Source organism: Acartia tonsa, chromosome 14 (assembly GCF_053477335.1).
Source record: "Acartia tonsa isolate MP-2025a chromosome 14, ASM5347733v1, whole genome shotgun sequence".
NCBI classification, from domain to species: Eukaryota; Metazoa; Arthropoda; class Copepoda; order Calanoida; family Acartiidae; genus Acartia; species Acartia tonsa.
The window spans coordinates 9,199,618-9,216,656 of record NC_137273.1 but is presented as its reverse complement, the minus strand read 5'-3'; the positions used below and the strand labels follow the sequence as shown (position 1 = coordinate 9,216,656).

The following is a 17,039-nucleotide window of genomic DNA, read 5'->3' as shown; positions in this document are numbered from 1 at the left end:
TGTAATTCACAGTCCATGGTCCCTTCCCTGTCTTATGGTAGGAAGGTCATGACTGCATGGCATAAATCTATTCTATAACCATTTTATTTTATTTTATTCTAAACTATTTGACTATAGTCTAGAATAAAGCTGATAAAATAGCGGCATTAAAGTCTTCTCAGAGTTATCCGCACAAGCATACTATAATTAAAATTATATACACCACTCAAGCAATTGAGAAAAATACTGAGTCACTAGGCTTTAAAAGAACTTTTCAACTACATTTTCTTTTTATTAGTTGCATAGCATCTCTATAAGCATCCAGCACTCTCATTTTCTGACTGACTCATTCATTTATTCAAATGGATTTATCATTACTTAAATCTTACATCAGATTATCATGTACTCTAATAAAGTGAAGCTGAAATCCCCATCTACCCCCTTTACGTATATTCTATATCCATTCTTATTCTTCTTTTTAAATAAATGCTGTATAGAGTACTAGCAGCTTCGCCCCTAGCCTCTAGGGGCTTTGCCCCAAGAGGTTTTAACAAGCTAATTTTTCGTGTTTTAGATTTTTTAAAAAATATAATTTTTTTTTGAGGGGGGGGGTTGGTATTTTTATTTTGGGGGGGAGTTAGGGGTGTCCCACCCCCCAAGAAAATAGTTATAAACCTTCCCGGGACCTATGAGAAGCTACCCTGTAAAGGAGAACCCGATCGGTTCAGCGGTTAGCGAGATCCTTCGCTACAAACAAACAGACAGACAGACAGACAAACATCGTTCTACTTTGTATTATAGATATGCTATAAAAAAGCAATTAAAGTCAATCTATCAGAGAATATTAGTGTATATGGTCTTTGACATACCTTTCATTTTTTTTCAGATGTCTGTTTTTCAATATTCTCTTTTTAGAGGCACTCGAGCGAGGTTATCGGGGAGGGGGAGGGGGGTGGAGGTAAGTGAAGCCTCCACTTTCAACTTTGCAGTTACCGAGATCATAATCTACATACACTTTTATATGTTACTTGCGGCTACGCCCCTAGAGGCCCCTAGTGGCACTTTATATGTTTGTTCTTCAAATATATAACTTGAGAAATAATTTCTATTTTGCTTTTAAGTCTCAAGGCGATTTTTTTTCTCGATTTTTTTGTGATTTCTCTTGGGAGGGTGATGGTACCCTCCCTCAAAATAGTTATAAATTTTCCCAAGACCTATGATAAGCTACCCTGTTAAGGAGAACCTGATCGGTTCAGTGGTTAGTGAGATCCTTCGGTACAAGAAGACAAACATACAGACAATCAGACATCCTGTTACTTTATTATAAGGAGTGTTCAGTAGCACATCTACTCTTTTATCTCTAATATCTGTCCGTCCGAAATATTATAGCTGAATCTATAAGGCTAGGGTTTTTTTAAATTTTACTTATTAACAACATTTTACTTTTTTATGGGTATTTTACAGTATTTTTGTGACTGACAGGTATACTCGAGTTAAAGGGAGAGGTCATTTTCTAGTAAATCCCGTAAAGGTGTGTGTTATAAGGCCTAAAAATAGTAGTAGAACGATAAGGTGCTCTATATATTTGTATTTCCTATTGAATAGAACAATAGGGAAGAAATTTTTTTTTTTTTTTGATAACCGTACCTGGAATATCTGAAATTTCTATCAAATGCATTGTTTGGCTCAAACTGACACAAATAAAAAAAAAATATAATTATAATAAATCAACCTGTAAAGAATGACTTCTTCCTTTGTTTAATGGTATAGATTGTTCTTAACCTTTACCTTGTACCTATAGAAAACATTATTATTATAATTATATTTTTTTTAAATTTTTGTCAGTTTGAGCCAAACAAAGCGTTTGATAGAAATTTCGTATTTTTTTTAGATAATCCAGGTACGGTTATCAAAAAAAAAAAAAAATTTCCCTATTGTTCTATTCAATAGGGAATACATATATCTAGAGCACCTTATCGTTCTACTACTATTTTTAGGCCTTATAACACACACCTTTACGGGATTTACTAGAAAATGACCTCTCCCTTTGTAGAGTATCCAAAATATTTTTCTAGTACAAAGACGACATTTAAAGTTTCTTATCTTTTTCCTTATTATTATTTGGAATACAGCCAAACTCAATGTTTTTACTATCTTTAGAAAGCTGACTAAGATAAATAGAAATAATATTAATCTTAATATTGTAAGAATAATAATTACAAAACAAAGTAGCCTGAGCAAAACATGTTGAAAATATAATACATGATTTTTTCATAAACTTTTTATATGCTTTAATTAAAAAGGGAAAAAATTCGTTTATGACTCATTTTAGCAGACGGATTTTACATTTATAAATAAACATAAACAATATACCTAATGAAAACTCTTATTTTTAACAGTGATAGAAATTAAAAAACAAAGCTTTTTTACATTCAGAGTAATTCTGTCCGTCCTTAACGGATAGCTCTTATCGTTAAATAAGACATATATGAATTGTCCTATCGAATTTAAACTTTACATGATGATTTCATTGTAAATTTTTAACATTTTAAAAGCGAAGCTTTTTTATAATTAGGGTCGGTCCGTCCGCCCGTCCGTCACGGATAGCTTTTTTTGTTAATTTAGACATTGTCCTATCGATTTCAAATTTTGCATGGTGATTCCTTTAGTAGTTAGGTACGATTTAGAAAGCGTAGCAACTCTATAATCATTACCAAAATGTCCGTACGTCCATTTTAAACATGATGATTTTTTTACTTTTTTAAATAGCTTTTTTCGTTAATTTAGGCATGTTAAAATTGTCCTATCGATTTTAAATTTTGCATGGTGATTCCTGTAATAGTTAGGTACGATTTAGAAAGTGAGCAACTCTATAATCATTAACAGAATGTCCGTACGTCCATTTTAAACATGTTGATTTTTTTTACATTTATAACAACAAATTTGTATGTGGCCTAATTATCCGATTGGTCTGATTTTTGGTATACTGTTTCCTGGGACAACAAAGTACAATATTATAAGTCGAAGCAACTCTATAATCAAGTCCTAAAAATGTAAGAATGTCCATAATCATTATCCTGTATCAAGCAGTTTTTCAACAAATTTACTTACAATTTTGCTTTGACTCTTATACAATATACATTCGCATTCTGATTATTCAGTTCTGACATTATTACAAGTGTTAATGTCCGTTTGTCCTACCGTTTCAGAGCTTCGCTTTTATGGATGTTGTCATCCTTGTTATTCATTGGATTAAATGAATTGTCTGAAATAAAAAAACTTTAAAGCATTTTTGTTACATTTGCTAATATATGCATGGCTTGGCAGCTCTATATATAACTCTTCTGGTTAATTCATTTTTATTTAAACTGTTAAAATATTTGCTTCATATATTCTTTATTTTTAAGTGATAATGGATTATATAGAATTGATATTCAATGAAAAACGGCATGGACTTAATCATATAGCAAGAAGAATTTTAGAATATCTTGACTATTTCTCTTTAATTCAGGTAAAACTTTTTCAGTATGGCTTCGAAACCGATTAATGTCCGCTGGATTAAAACCGGTTCTAAGAAATACTGAAAATCATGTATTGTATCGTATTACTTCTGGTTTTCTACGAATATGAAAATATTAAATCATAATTAATATTAAAATCAGTTTTGTTAGCCCTTGCCTACCGAATCTCGGGGCTACCAAAACTAGTTTTAATCTTATTTATTTATAGTTTTATATCCGCGGAAAGCTATGTTTAATGCAATGCAATAAAAAACTATTCCTATTCTTTTCCTTTGGATTAGAACCGGTTCTGAGCCATCCGAGATAAAAAAAAAAATTCTAATCGACAATGAAAAATAGTATCTTATTACATGTCGACAATTTACCATTAAAAACTATTATTACATACTCAAGACATTGAGTTTTTGATTATATAAAAAAACTTTCATGAAATTCAAAACTCGAAGGAATACTGCGACAGATTATACAAAAAATATCATTTGCTATAAATATTTTTTTGTGTTTTCTAGGCCAAGCGTAGCTGTAAGCATATTTATGAATTCGTAGCAACATCTGATGTAGAACAAATTGTCTTAAAGTAAGATGTTTATTCAAGGACTTCCAACCTTTTTATTTGGGGGAGGGGGGATGAAAAATAAAGATTTAAAATTTTGGGAATAGTCCCTTTCGTAACATCGCCCCATAAGGGGCGATTCGTCGTATTTTTAAAATGGCTTTTTATAGGTTATTTTAGGTTAGGTTAGGTTATATTGGGTTTGGTGATTGCCCCCACAGGGTTAGGTAATTGGCCCTGCAGGGTTAGAGCCCCCCGCTTGCAGGGGCTAGAAATAGGAGAAAAGCTACTGTGAAAAATACGAAGAATCGCCCCATAAGGTGCGATGTTACGAGAGGGACTATTCCCAAAATTTTCATTTGTTGGGAGGGGTAATCAATATCATATAGGCAAGGATGTCCAAACCTTTTTTCTTTGAGGGTGTAAAATAAGAAAAAAATGGGGATGCCCTAGGGTAATCACTCCTTTACCACCCCTCCTTTGGAAGTCTCTGTGTTTATTTGAGACTAGTGGCTAAGTCCCCATAGACCTCTCCCTTCAAAGTGAGGCCGTAGACGACTAGGGGGGGGGGGGGGGGGTTGACTCTCCGTTTCAAAAGAAAATTATAGAGTGGCTAAAACTAAATGTCTGAAAATTTGTGCAAAGATTCTATTGGACTCACCCTTTATTTCAATCTGAGGTGGATTCTTTAAAAAATTAGGGTCGCAGCATCTATGCCTCACCAAAATTGGATTTGTAATAAATTCTCCAAAATTACATAAAAATCTACCAAGATTAAATAAAATCTTATGTTAATAACTTTTCTATGATTTATTTAACTTTTGTAGATTTTTAAGTGATTTTTAAAGATTTTTCACATAAACATTTCTGGTGAGGCAACGATGAAGCGACCCTAATTTTTAAAAAGAATCTTCCTCTGGTTGGCTGTGTATGATAAATTCTTAAGAATAATTAGCTTATATGAATGTTGTCATTCCTGTATAAAAAAATTAATATATTTTTTAGCTTGAAACTTCACAAAGACTGGTCATATGGATCTCCAAAGGTAAAATTGTTTTTAGTTATAAATACTAATAGTACTAACACTTAAAAATTCGTTGCTTAACCCCAAAGTCCTTAGGGACTACAAATCCTCCCCATCCCCCATTTTTGGAATAGATTAAAAGTTAAAGGATAGTTTTTTTTTATTTATTTATGCCTAACCCCTGCAGGACATACAGTTGGTTCTAACACTACAGGGCTACCCTGTACATAATACATATAACCTAATCTAAGGAAATACACTAACATACCAAAATCTAACCCCCCCACACATTGATTTTAATTTATTTCAAAACTGATTGAGGGGTTAGGGTTCTATGGTTGCTAGGCTATTTGAGATCTAAATCCTCATTAAGGCCAAATTATTTATTTTCATAATAACTCACTTAATTATTTTACCAATAGTAGGATTTATAAAATAGCCTTGATAAGAGAAAATTTAAAAATCCTTTTATATCAAGTAGTAAGGTTTTTTAATCTGAAGCCACAAATATCAGAAATTTCTTCTATAAATAAGTGGATCCGGGAAGATTTTTCTTTGTCTTGGGTTGGTTTTTGGTTATACTCCTGACCTCCATTGACTTCCCCTAGAGACTAGGGGCGTAGCAACTAGTAAATAATATTCTATTAAGGTTTTGAAATTGCCCGACAGTAAAGAGGCTATTTTAGACGATGTTGTTTCAGAACAAATTAATTCTTTGATGCTCTATAAAGATAATACTTTGTTTATAAGGTAAAATATTTTGTTTGGGGACAAATTTATTAATTTGTAGAGTACAGTTAGATAGATGGGCAGACAGATAGATATACAGATAGACAAACAGACAGTCATAAAGATATACAGAAATACAGGCCGTCAGACAATGACATATAGATATACAGGTAAATTTTATAAAATATTTAGCATTAAAAATGCGCGCGAAGCGCGCAAAAATTTTTTTATTAGAGATTTTTATTTTGGGGGGGTATTTACCCCCCCCCCCAAAAAAAAAAAAATTGTTTGGGTTGGGGGGCTAAAAAATCGTTTGGGGGGGGGGGTAATCGCCCCATTACCCCCCCTCCTTGGACGTCTATGGTACTTTTATTGAATAGTGATTACATAGTTATTTCCAAACTAATAGTTTCAACACTTTTCAACCATTAATTTTATCTATTAGATTTTTGTCCATTGGCCTTAAGATCATTAGAATTTATGTGTTTTTAGTGTTGGAAATTCTGTATTTTCAGTGTGTCTGAATCCTAATTCTACCAACAATAACGCAGGTAAAGATCTAAATTCTGTATTTTCAGTGTTTCTAAATCCTAACACAGGTAAAGAGCTAAAGGTGCTATTCTAACCTAACAAGGATTAATATGTTTATTTTTTTCAAATAATATAAATATTCTTCTTTCGGTACAGGTGATTTCATTTGGAGTGGTGTAGCTATATCTCCCTCAAATTAGTTAAAATCCGTATCTAGATCTTTAAGAAGCTTCACAATAAGGTTTAGCGGTAAGCGAGATCATTTGCTTAAACAAACATAGATAGACATCCTTTTACTTGGATGATGTACTATATTAACGCCTACTCTAATAAGATGGTTCTCCTAGCGGGCTAATTAAGCGATTCTCCCCATCCACCCCTTTTTACATCATCTGCTCCCCTTCTACTGGATGACAGCACTGACCAATAAATAAAGACCAAAGTAGCAACCTAAATGGACGACAAAATTTCCCTTGTCATAATATCCACGTATATCATATCCATGTCTAGAAGGCAATGGAAATACTGGAAAAGAGATGAAATTGTACAGGAACCCAAACACGAATAGAGAAACTAATATTCTCTCTTGCATGGATGTTATAAGGTAAATTTTTTTAAGAGAAAAACGTTTTGGGTGCGGATAACGAGACCTTTCGGGACAAACACACAGACGTATAGAAGAGAGAGAGAAAAAAATAAATTTTTCATTATTTAAGTTTTGAATAAATAGGAAGATTTAATGTTTATTTTCTAGGGATGAATATCTTTTAACAGGAAGCAGAAACGGAATGCTTTCCGTATTTAACCTCAGGTAAAAAAAAACTCTGAGGCGAATTCTTAAAAAGCCTAACTAAAATCAGTTTGCCTCACTAATATATTAGTCTCCAAAGTTCAATGAGGCCTTATCGTCCACTTTCTTATCCCTTTAGATCCCTAACAAAACTATAAAATTAAAATAGACCAAAAAAAAATATTTAGAGCTTTTACCCAAAGAGTCTTTTTATCACCGATCCCCTACCCCAACCCCTTATCTTCTAAATAAATAAAAAATAAGGGAGGGTAGTTTTTTACTATGCCTAACCTTGGAGGGAGGCTCTAACCCTGCGAGTCCTATAATTGTAGTAACCCATCTAACCCCAATCTAACCTAACCTAATCTGATAGTAATAGTAAACAAATAAAATCTATCCCCCCATTATATTTAACTTTGTTTTTAAAAAAGTGGAATGTTGGGGAGGGGGGGATTTCTGTGCTCAACAAGAATATTTGAGGGAAAACCATCAATATTAAATTTTTCTTCTAGAACTTGTGAGCTTGAATCTTTTAAACAGCTGTTTGGAATAATTTCTGATATTAGGTAGTACTTTATCATTATGTAAAGTTGTTAAGCTACTCTATAATTTACTTTGACTGTCCATCAGTTAGTCGGTTTGTCAGTCCGTAATGCTATGAGGAAAATGTGATTTTTTCGGCTGCTATTGAAGACAGGAAGTTAAATTTTTAGTGAAGATTCCTATGACATATGCACATCTAATCTATACAGTGTATATTGTTTTAATTGTTTGTCTGTCGGTCATGCTTTAAACGACAAAAACCTTAATTTTGTGATTTTTTTGTTTTTTGCATATTCTCTCTCTTTCTTTTCTTTGTTATGATAACAAAACATATGCTGTATCTCTATTTTTCAATTAACAATTTGTGCTTCGCTGCTTATGAATGTTTTCATCTTTGTTATTTTCATTAATGACAAAGACCAAAGTGCTGCAAAATTGTGTCAAAAATGATCCATGTGACGTCATAAAAATGAGGGGGATGAAAGGAGAAGTGGGAAAGAAAACCCCTAAAAAAGAGATGAATAATCCCTCATTTTTATGACGTCACATGGATGATTTTTGACACAATCTTTGTCCCATTAAGCATTCAGTCTTTTATAAAAAGAAGCTCAATTTTCCCTTCGTCTGTCTGTCCATATGATTTAAAAGATCCCATGAACTGAAAAATTACTCCTAAATTCCTAAAAATAAAATTAAAAACTTTTTGGTCTACACATTGTCAATTTTGTATTTGTTAAATGTTTTGTTTTAGTTAAAAGAGAATTAATTAATAATTGGTTTAAATTATACCAGAGGTGAATTCTTAAAAAAACTTTTGCCTCACTAAAATCAGTTTGTCTCACTAAAATTTTAGTGAGGCAAAATTATCCCCTCTAAATTTTCAGTGAGCCTCATTGATTTTATTGAGGCAAATTTTTTTTAAAGAATTCACCTCAGATTAGATAATCTTTCATGGGACTTCCAATTTTTTTTTTAGATGTGTGGATGATTTGATAGCAACCTCCCATCTTGGAAAACAATTTGATATGGGTTGTATAACTGTTAGGTAAACAGAAATAAAAAAAATTATCATATGTCAGAATGTATAGTTTCAGCTGCTTTCAAGTGAGCTGTTAGTTTCAATTCTATACAAAGTTGTGTTATACTAGAGATTTTAAAAAGATATTTTTGCTATGCCAGTTGTTTCATATTACTAGGAAAACAAAGGAGAGTGTCTTGGCCTATAAGCCTATACACTTATACACAAAAATATTTTGTAACTTTATGAATTTTCACTTAAAAGCGAACTTCCTATAAAATAAAGTATGCCCGACTGTCAGCACACATTTCGAAATAGGACTTGCTAAGCTGCTGTGTAAGAAAGAAGACTACTTTTTTTGTGCATTCCATACGTAATGTTAAATTTTAAATATATGACCCTGTCTTAACCTCTTTTCGAGGAAGCTTTGTGTTTATCAAGATCGAAATTAATTCCTTATTCATTATCCCAAATTAAGCGCAAATGTCGTCTTTGTTTGACTTTCCTTTTCTAAAGAGACGCGGCATGAGTTTGTTTATGTTTTGATGCGTCCACGTTCTTTACTTTTGAATGATATGTGAGTGTGTGAAGATTTCGGAGAACAAAGTTGGGCCTATCATTGGTCTCATAGTGCGTGAACGACCCTAGTATACCAGGGGCTTTAGACCATAAGAACTTCAGGTAGAATTTGATCATTTTATTTAAATTGAATGGCGTATAGGACGATTATATTAAGTTTAAAAGGCTTTAGCCAGCTAAACATGAAACTTTATTATGATTCAATTATAATGTTTTAGTAATATTTATGTGCCTTTATTTTTGCATTTAACAATGATATATTAAACCAAATAATTTTCCTTTGAAGCCAAAGTACCCAAAGATTCTTTAACCAAAAGAAAAAAAGATTTTTTTTAGTGCTCAAAGTTTTAAGTTAACGTATAATATTTTATTCTGTTTATTAATTGATCTTGTAATTTCAGGACTTTGAAATAGTTTGCCTCAATAAATCTATAATCAAACCTGCTGTTGAAACTTGATGGTTCCTGGTATTGGGGGTTTGTGTGTACGTCAAACAAGATCTCTAGAACTTCCCGCTAATTCGGAAGTCACACTCAACCAAAGTGTCATGGTTGAGACAGACCCATTACCATGCTCCTTGATTTGAAGATCTACAGAATTTTTTTAATTGTTAGATTTTCTTATTTTTTAGGAGATTTATAAACCCTGAAGAAATGCAGGTATTTAAGAAAGAATAATTTTGTCATAAATATCTTAAAATGAATTTTGAACGTCTTTAATCTAAAGAAATACTATGTTATCTAGACCTTACTGCCATAAAAAATGGCTTTAATACTGAAAATGATTATAATTTTCGACAAAAGAAAAACTTTCAAAGGAAAATAAGACAATTGAAAAATTGGGCATAGACTATTAATTCCTAAATTTCTAGGTTGTTTGGTCTGTGTATGAAGATGTTATGCCTGTTTTTAGCATGGATTTTAATTATGCGGTAATCCTTATACTAAAGTAACAGGATGTCTGTGTGTTTGTACCGAAGGATCTTACTAACCGCTGAACCGATCTGGTTCTCCTGTACAGAGTAGATTCTCATAGGTCCTGGGAAGGTTTATAACTATTTTGGGGGAGGGTACCACCACCCTCCCATGAGAAATCACCCCTAGAAAAAAATTACCCCTTCCAAAAAAAGAGACTTGAACGAAACATAAACCAATTATTTCTCTAATTAAATATTTTAAATAAAAAAAACATTCAAAGTGCCACTAGAGGCCTCTAGGGACGTAGCCGCTAGTAGTTACTTAAAGCATTACGTATTTTCGTGGATAGTAAAATGGACCTTAGGGACCGAAGCCCCGAGCCAACAAAATTAGTATAAATTTATGATTTTTGGTTTAATATTCGTTGTAAATTGTTTAAAATACAATACGATACACAATTTTTCAGTATAGCTCAGAAATAGTTGAAATCCAGTGGATATTGATCGGTTTCAAAGCAATTTATTTGAAGTTTTTTTTATACTTATCTTCAATCCTATATTACAGTTTAGTGTTTCTTTCTTTTTTATCTAAAAAATGTTTTTAAAAAGTAAATTTTGTGTGTGCTTACTTATTCATATATTATTGTACTTGTTCAAAAAAGATGTTATTATTTTTTTTTAGTTTCTTGTTGGTCTGGAATGGATAGAAACTCTTGACCAAGCTCAAATTGGAATTCTATCTGTCTACAGCAGGTTTGCCTCCCCCCCCCCCCAAAAAAAAATTGTTCTTACTCTAATCAAAACCCTGTTTTGGTAATCAATATATTATTACTTTGATGTTTCGCCAGATTTGCATAATTCTGATAATGCAATGCTTGCAGCTGGCTAAAATAACAATACCCCCCATACACCCTTCCCCTCTTTATGGGTGAAAGAACTGACCCAGAAATGTCAAGTTCTAAAATCATACCTTCAAACATTTAAGGATAAATTACAGCCTATTCATAACATTAAAAACCAGGGCATTATTGGCAGTAGTTCTTGAAAAGAAAACCTTATTGTATGCAAATATTTCCAACATTCAATAATAGTTATTTACCGCATCGTATTAAAGACAGTTTCTGCGTATATTAGAATGAAGAAAAAAAAATAAAACCAGTTTTGTTAGCTTCGAGGGTCTAACAAAACTAGTATTAATTTCATGTCTGGAATACAATGCTATACATGATTTTTCAGTAGGGCTGAGAACCGGTTCTATTCCAGCGGATATTAAACGGTTTGGGAGTCATACTGGAAATATATTTTTATTTAGTGATGACAAAGATGGCAAGGAGGTTTGGAGACGTTCAGAACTTGACATCAACCATGGTTTTACAACATGCTGTATTTTCAAGTAAGATATTTGCTAGGAAAATTAAGTAGAAGAGAGTTTCAGTGCTCGGTAAGATCTTTGGGGGGTATATGCCAGTTCTTTTGATGAGCAAACGCAGTCTGTGCGGTCAGCTGCTACAATCCGTTAAAGTTCTTAAAATGTTAATATAAAAAATTATATTTGCAGGGATAAATATTTTTCCATTTAAATTATCACAATAATTTTTCAGGGATGAATATTGTGCTCTTGGGTGCGCTGGTGTTCAACAATCAAGGTACTAAATTTACCTATCATTGGTCAATAATATAACCAGTAGGAAATCAGCGCCACTTAGGAAGAATGAAAAACGTAATAAAAGTATGAAAATACAGAGAGAGAGGGGACAATGGGCTGTTTTTTTATACAAGTCTCCAAAGTTTTATAATAACGTTTTCTTATTCGTAGCTTAGCAACTGTGGGGACTTTTGATAAATTTTGATTGGTTGGTTTCTTAAATTGAGTGTTTATGCGTTTAAACCACTAATTGTAATCTACAGAAGGGGTAATTTTGTGTATTAACATTGGGGATGTACATCAATTAGCAGGTCATTGTCTTATCCCTTTAGATCCCTGTATGAAATATCTATATTACATTATTTAATTTTTTTAGAAATGATTCTGATTTTAGTGTTATCATTGTAGATCTAAATAAATTAAATGCAATTCAGGTTTTCATTTTTATCATTCCTTATTTTCAAAAATTTGACAATAGACCCTAAAATAAAAATGTTAAGTTTGCTTAAAAACTTTGGGGACTTTTTTTTGATTTGTTGGTTTATTAAGTTTCAAAACGTTTGTTGAACCACTAATTATAATTTTTTGCTTCATCATTGGGGATGTACATCAATTATCGGCAATTGTCTAATCCCTTCAGATCCCTTTGGGGAAATCACTTCGCCCAAAAGCATAAACAGTTAGGACTTCCAGACAATAGTCTTCCAATCAAAGTGTTGGTTGTCTGTTACTTAACTTAATATGCTATAATGGGCGGTAAAGTATCGCATCTGTTTAAAGCGGATGATGCTCTGCCTTCTCTAGATGATCACTTGAAATCGAAGGATAATTCCGGCCTAAATATTTAATGACCACAAGGGTACTTCTAATATTGGTATGCCTAATCTAACCTAAAATAACCTATTAAAATCTACTGTGAAAGTAAGACAAAACGCCCCTTAAGAGACGTTGTCACGAAAGGGACTATACCCGTAATTTGTTGTCAGGTGTTGAAGGGACACAAAAGCCCAATTTTTCACATCATGGTCTCTGGAGAACATCTAATTACAAGGGATAAAGCAGGTAATAACTAGCGCAGCTACTCTATTATATAGGACATGTATGTACATCAAGCAACTTCATTTATGATGTAGTTCCAGTTTCACTTTATAATAGTTAATTTTTGTTGTTGTTTTTGCTTCAGAATTAATTGTAGGCACTTATTTCCCCTGTAAAATTTGAATGTCTCCCAAAACATTACTGATAGACCAACGGTTAGCGAGATCCTTCGATACACACACACACACACACACACACACACAGACTCATAAACATACTTTTGTATAATCCAGTTGATTACATCCCCTCTCCTCCATAGCGGTACAGTCCAACAGCCAAAGTAAGCTTTGCTATTAAAAATTAATTTATTTTCTCGTATTCATTCGAATCCGGTGGATAGGAACCGGTTCTCATCCATACGAAAAAACTATGTCTAGCATCGTATTATATCCAGCTTTCTACGAATATAGAAATGTACAAATATGAGATTAAAACCAGTTTTTTAGCCGGTGCCTCCGGCACCTCGGGGCTAAAAAAACTAGTTTTAATCTCATATTTGTACTTTCTATATCCGCGGAAAGCCGTTTATAATACGATGCGAGAAATAACTATTCCTATATTTACATTTTACAGGCTTGGTTTATCTTTGGGATCAAAATCTTCTAAGTGACGAAAAATACAGGTAGTCAAATTTAGAAAAAAAAATTGGGGAATTTTAATATGATATAAGGTTCCTATTTTTCTGATTTCTGTAAAATGATTTCTAGGATAATAAGTAAATATGTGGTAAGCAATGCATAACTATAATCCAGTATTAAATGTATGTATGTCTGTATTAAGCATCCTGTATTCAAGTACTATTGAGATAGATATGCGAACAAAATAAAAAATAATAATTGCTCTTTCGCCAAAAAAATTGTACACTTTCTAACCAGTAATGTTGCTGGATTGTTCTTCCATTGTTTTCCTATTAGCTGAGTTAGAGAGTATGTATCTAGATTATATCTATGAATGTTGTCATCCTTGTTATTTAGAGACGAAGATGGGAATTCCGGAGCTCTGCTTAGAAGACTTTCTGAAGATAATGAACAGGTGATGCATGCAATTTTGTTGCTGTAGTAATAATTCAGCAGAAAAGTAACCTCCTCCCCTTTATTTTAAAAATAATGGGGGGGGGGGGAATATTATCCGTGCTCAACTAGGACTTGATGTGAAAGTATCGCATTGCTGATAGGATAACGGGAGAAGACATTGGGCTGTTTATTACAATAGTCCCTAAAGTTTTCTAATAACGTTTTCTTATTAGTTGGCTTAACTTTGGGGAATTTGATTGGATGAGTGTCTCAACGTTTCAACCACTAATTGTAATCTATAGAAGGATAATTTTGTGTATCATCTTTTGGGATGTACATCAATTTATCGGATCAGTAATATTTGACATAAAATCACTTCACATAAATTCATTTCACATAAAACGTTTCACATAAAGTATCATTTGACATAAACTCATTTGACATAAAGGTACATTTGACATAAAAACGTTTCACATAAACTCATTTGGCATAAAGGTACATTTGGCATAAAGATACATTTCATATAAAGGTATACTTGACATAAAGGTACATTTGACATAAAGGTACATTACACATAAAGGTACACTTGACATAAAGGTACATTTCACATAAAGGTACCCCGAGCATGGCAACCGGTGAACAGAATCTCAGTTCTGCACCACAAGCCTCGCACGACTGAAGTTCCCATGTCTATACAGTCATATTTATATGAAAATATTTTTAGAAGATTTTTGAATTTTTTTTTGAAGATTTTCTTTTAATAATAAATAAAAATTTCTAAAATCTTTAAAAAAAATGGAAAATCTTCAAAAAAAAATTCAAAAATCTTCTAAAAATATTTTCATATAAATATGACTGTATAGACATGGGAACTTCAGTCGTGCGAGGCTTGTGGTGCAGAACTGAGATTCTGTTCACCGGTTGCCATGCTCAGGGGAAAAAATGACAACCTCGGGTAGACTTTGAAATGTACCTTTATGTCAAATGTACCTTTATGCCAAGTGTACCTATATGTCAAACGTACCTTTATGTCAAATGTACCTTTATATCATATGTACCTTTATGTCAAATGTACCTTTATGTGAAACGTTTTTATGTGAAGTGTACCTTTATGGCAAATGTACCTTTATGGCAAATGTTTTTATGTCAAATGTACCTTTATGTGAAGTGATTTTAAGTCAATTGTTTTATGTGAAATGAATTTATGTTAAATGATATTATGTCAAATATTACTGATCCCAATTTATCGGCCATTGTCTTATTCCTTTAGATCCCTGCCCAAGCTATAGATTTCTGCTCAACTTGATATTATTGATTTATGTAATTTAGGTGGTATGTCTCACCGCGGATTTAAGGAAGCTTGTTCTTGTTTTAAAGGTAATAAAAAAATAACATGCCATTTGGAACTTAGTTAAAAGCGATATGTCTTTTGTCATAGGAATTCCCATTTACAAAAAAAATAGCCTAGTATATCACTCTAGATTACTGTTTCTAAAAACCTTTAATTAGTGTATTGCTAATAATAACGTAAAAATACCATAGAATTGCTACGCTTCATAGATACGCCCGTTTACTATAGGTAAGGACGCGGATAAACATAAAGAACAGCTCCGCTTTTCAATATAAACAAGAAAATAGACGTGTTATGGAGAAAATTTTCTAATATCCGTATATAAAAAGCAGAATAGGGTGAAACTTCAAATTATAAGCTACTAATCAAGATTGACAGCTGAAATGTTTAGTGAGGATTCCCTGTACCAATTAGGTTCCAGTTTATAATTTACTTTATTCGACGGACTAACGGTCACGCTATAAAGATTACATAGATACTTTTGTATGGTCATTGATTATCCCTCTATAACTCACTTTGTTCATTCTTTTGCTTCGCTACTTATGGATGTTGTCATCCTTATTTTTTGTATAGGATGGAATAAACTGTTACTCTGTGAAAGCTATGGACTTCTGGTCAAATAAAACTGATAATGTAATTCAATCTTTGTAATTTTCAAACAATTTTTGTTGTTATTTTTTATATTAAATTAATATGTAGATTGTTAATTTTTGTATATTCTAAAATCTATAAATAAAATGATAACCAATTTGTAATTGTTTGTAAATGATGCCCAATAAACAGGTCTCGGCAGCCTCTAGTGCCCAAAAAGCCCCCCAAAAAATGAATTTAAGATCCATTGTCCCAAGCCTGGTGCCACTATAAAACATATTTTTGATTTGTTGCCTTTTGCGGGTTTAGAATTACAACTTTGATTTAGTCTTACTTTCCAACATTTGGTGAATACAATAAAAACTAATTGCCGAGTAAAGCTACTAAGATAATTATGCCTCAGGACAGGCATTAACATCCCATCGATTGAACAAACTAACCCTTTTATTTGCACGACATTTATCTGAAAGTTCTAACAGGGCATAGAAATAAGACATTCTATATTTGAAATAATAGCAGTAGATATAATTGTAACGTCTTTAGAACTGACGCAGTTTAGGCCGAGACTCGAACCCAAAACCTTACGTTTATGCTACAGTCAAGGACTTTTTGAAAAAATATTACATTTGTGTAAGAAGTAAATCAACATTTACAGTCAAATGCCCTGTTTAAATCTAAGATGCATAAATTTGTATATCTTTACCAGACAAATAATTTATATTGAAAATATTAAGTTACTGCACCTTTTTAGGAAAAATAGCCTAAAACCACCCCAAGCCAATTATTAAGATTCCCTGAAAGCACAAAAAATTCAGACCTAAATTTTAATATATCTTTAAAAAAACAAAAAAAAACTTACCACTTCATATTATCGAGAAAAAAAAATTAAGATAAAATGTATAGAAGTATGATGATTCTAGTGATTTTAAATTTTCTGGTTAATTTGTCATCTTCAGAGGTTGATAAAAAGGTTAGAAATATTTTACAACTTTCAATAAATGGTTTTATGCTACTTAAGCCTTATCACAAATGTTTTTTTAAAGATTTTAACAAGGATGACAACATCCATAAGTAGCAAAGCACATTAAAAATCGTGGACTGATAAAATGAGTTATAGAACCAGATGTTTATAAAAAAGAAAAATAACGAAACATTCAT

The 17,039-nt window shown here is 32.3% G+C and overlaps 1 protein-coding gene across 1 annotated transcript in view; it reads left to right on the top strand.

Moving 5' to 3' along the window:
* Nucleotides 1–16,038, top strand: part of LOC145305803 (uncharacterized) — a 112,058-nt gene extending 96,020 nt beyond the window's left edge. Inside the window, exons 2-21 of the mRNA XM_080147619.1 lie at nt 3,387–3,490; nt 4,010–4,077; nt 5,059–5,098; nt 5,727–5,827; nt 6,299–6,357; nt 6,848–6,941; nt 7,092–7,148; nt 7,640–7,693; nt 8,647–8,715; nt 9,899–9,926; nt 10,139–10,198; nt 10,866–10,936; nt 11,496–11,576; nt 11,785–11,829; nt 12,205–12,262; nt 12,815–12,890; nt 13,500–13,548; nt 13,901–13,958; nt 15,269–15,316; nt 15,864–16,038. Coding sequence (XP_080003745.1) covers nt 3,392–3,490; nt 4,010–4,077; nt 5,059–5,098; nt 5,727–5,827; nt 6,299–6,357; nt 6,848–6,941; nt 7,092–7,148; nt 7,640–7,693; nt 8,647–8,715; nt 9,899–9,926; nt 10,139–10,198; nt 10,866–10,936; nt 11,496–11,576; nt 11,785–11,829; nt 12,205–12,262; nt 12,815–12,890; nt 13,500–13,548; nt 13,901–13,958; nt 15,269–15,316; nt 15,864–15,941 — 1,293 coding nt within the window. The 5' untranslated portion in view covers nt 3,387–3,391 and the 3' untranslated portion in view covers nt 15,942–16,038. The remainder of the gene's footprint in view (nt 1–3,386; nt 3,491–4,009; nt 4,078–5,058; nt 5,099–5,726; nt 5,828–6,298; nt 6,358–6,847; nt 6,942–7,091; nt 7,149–7,639; nt 7,694–8,646; nt 8,716–9,898; nt 9,927–10,138; nt 10,199–10,865; nt 10,937–11,495; nt 11,577–11,784; nt 11,830–12,204; nt 12,263–12,814; nt 12,891–13,499; nt 13,549–13,900; nt 13,959–15,268; nt 15,317–15,863) is intronic.
* The last annotated feature ends 1,001 nt before the right edge of the window (nt 16,039–17,039 follow it).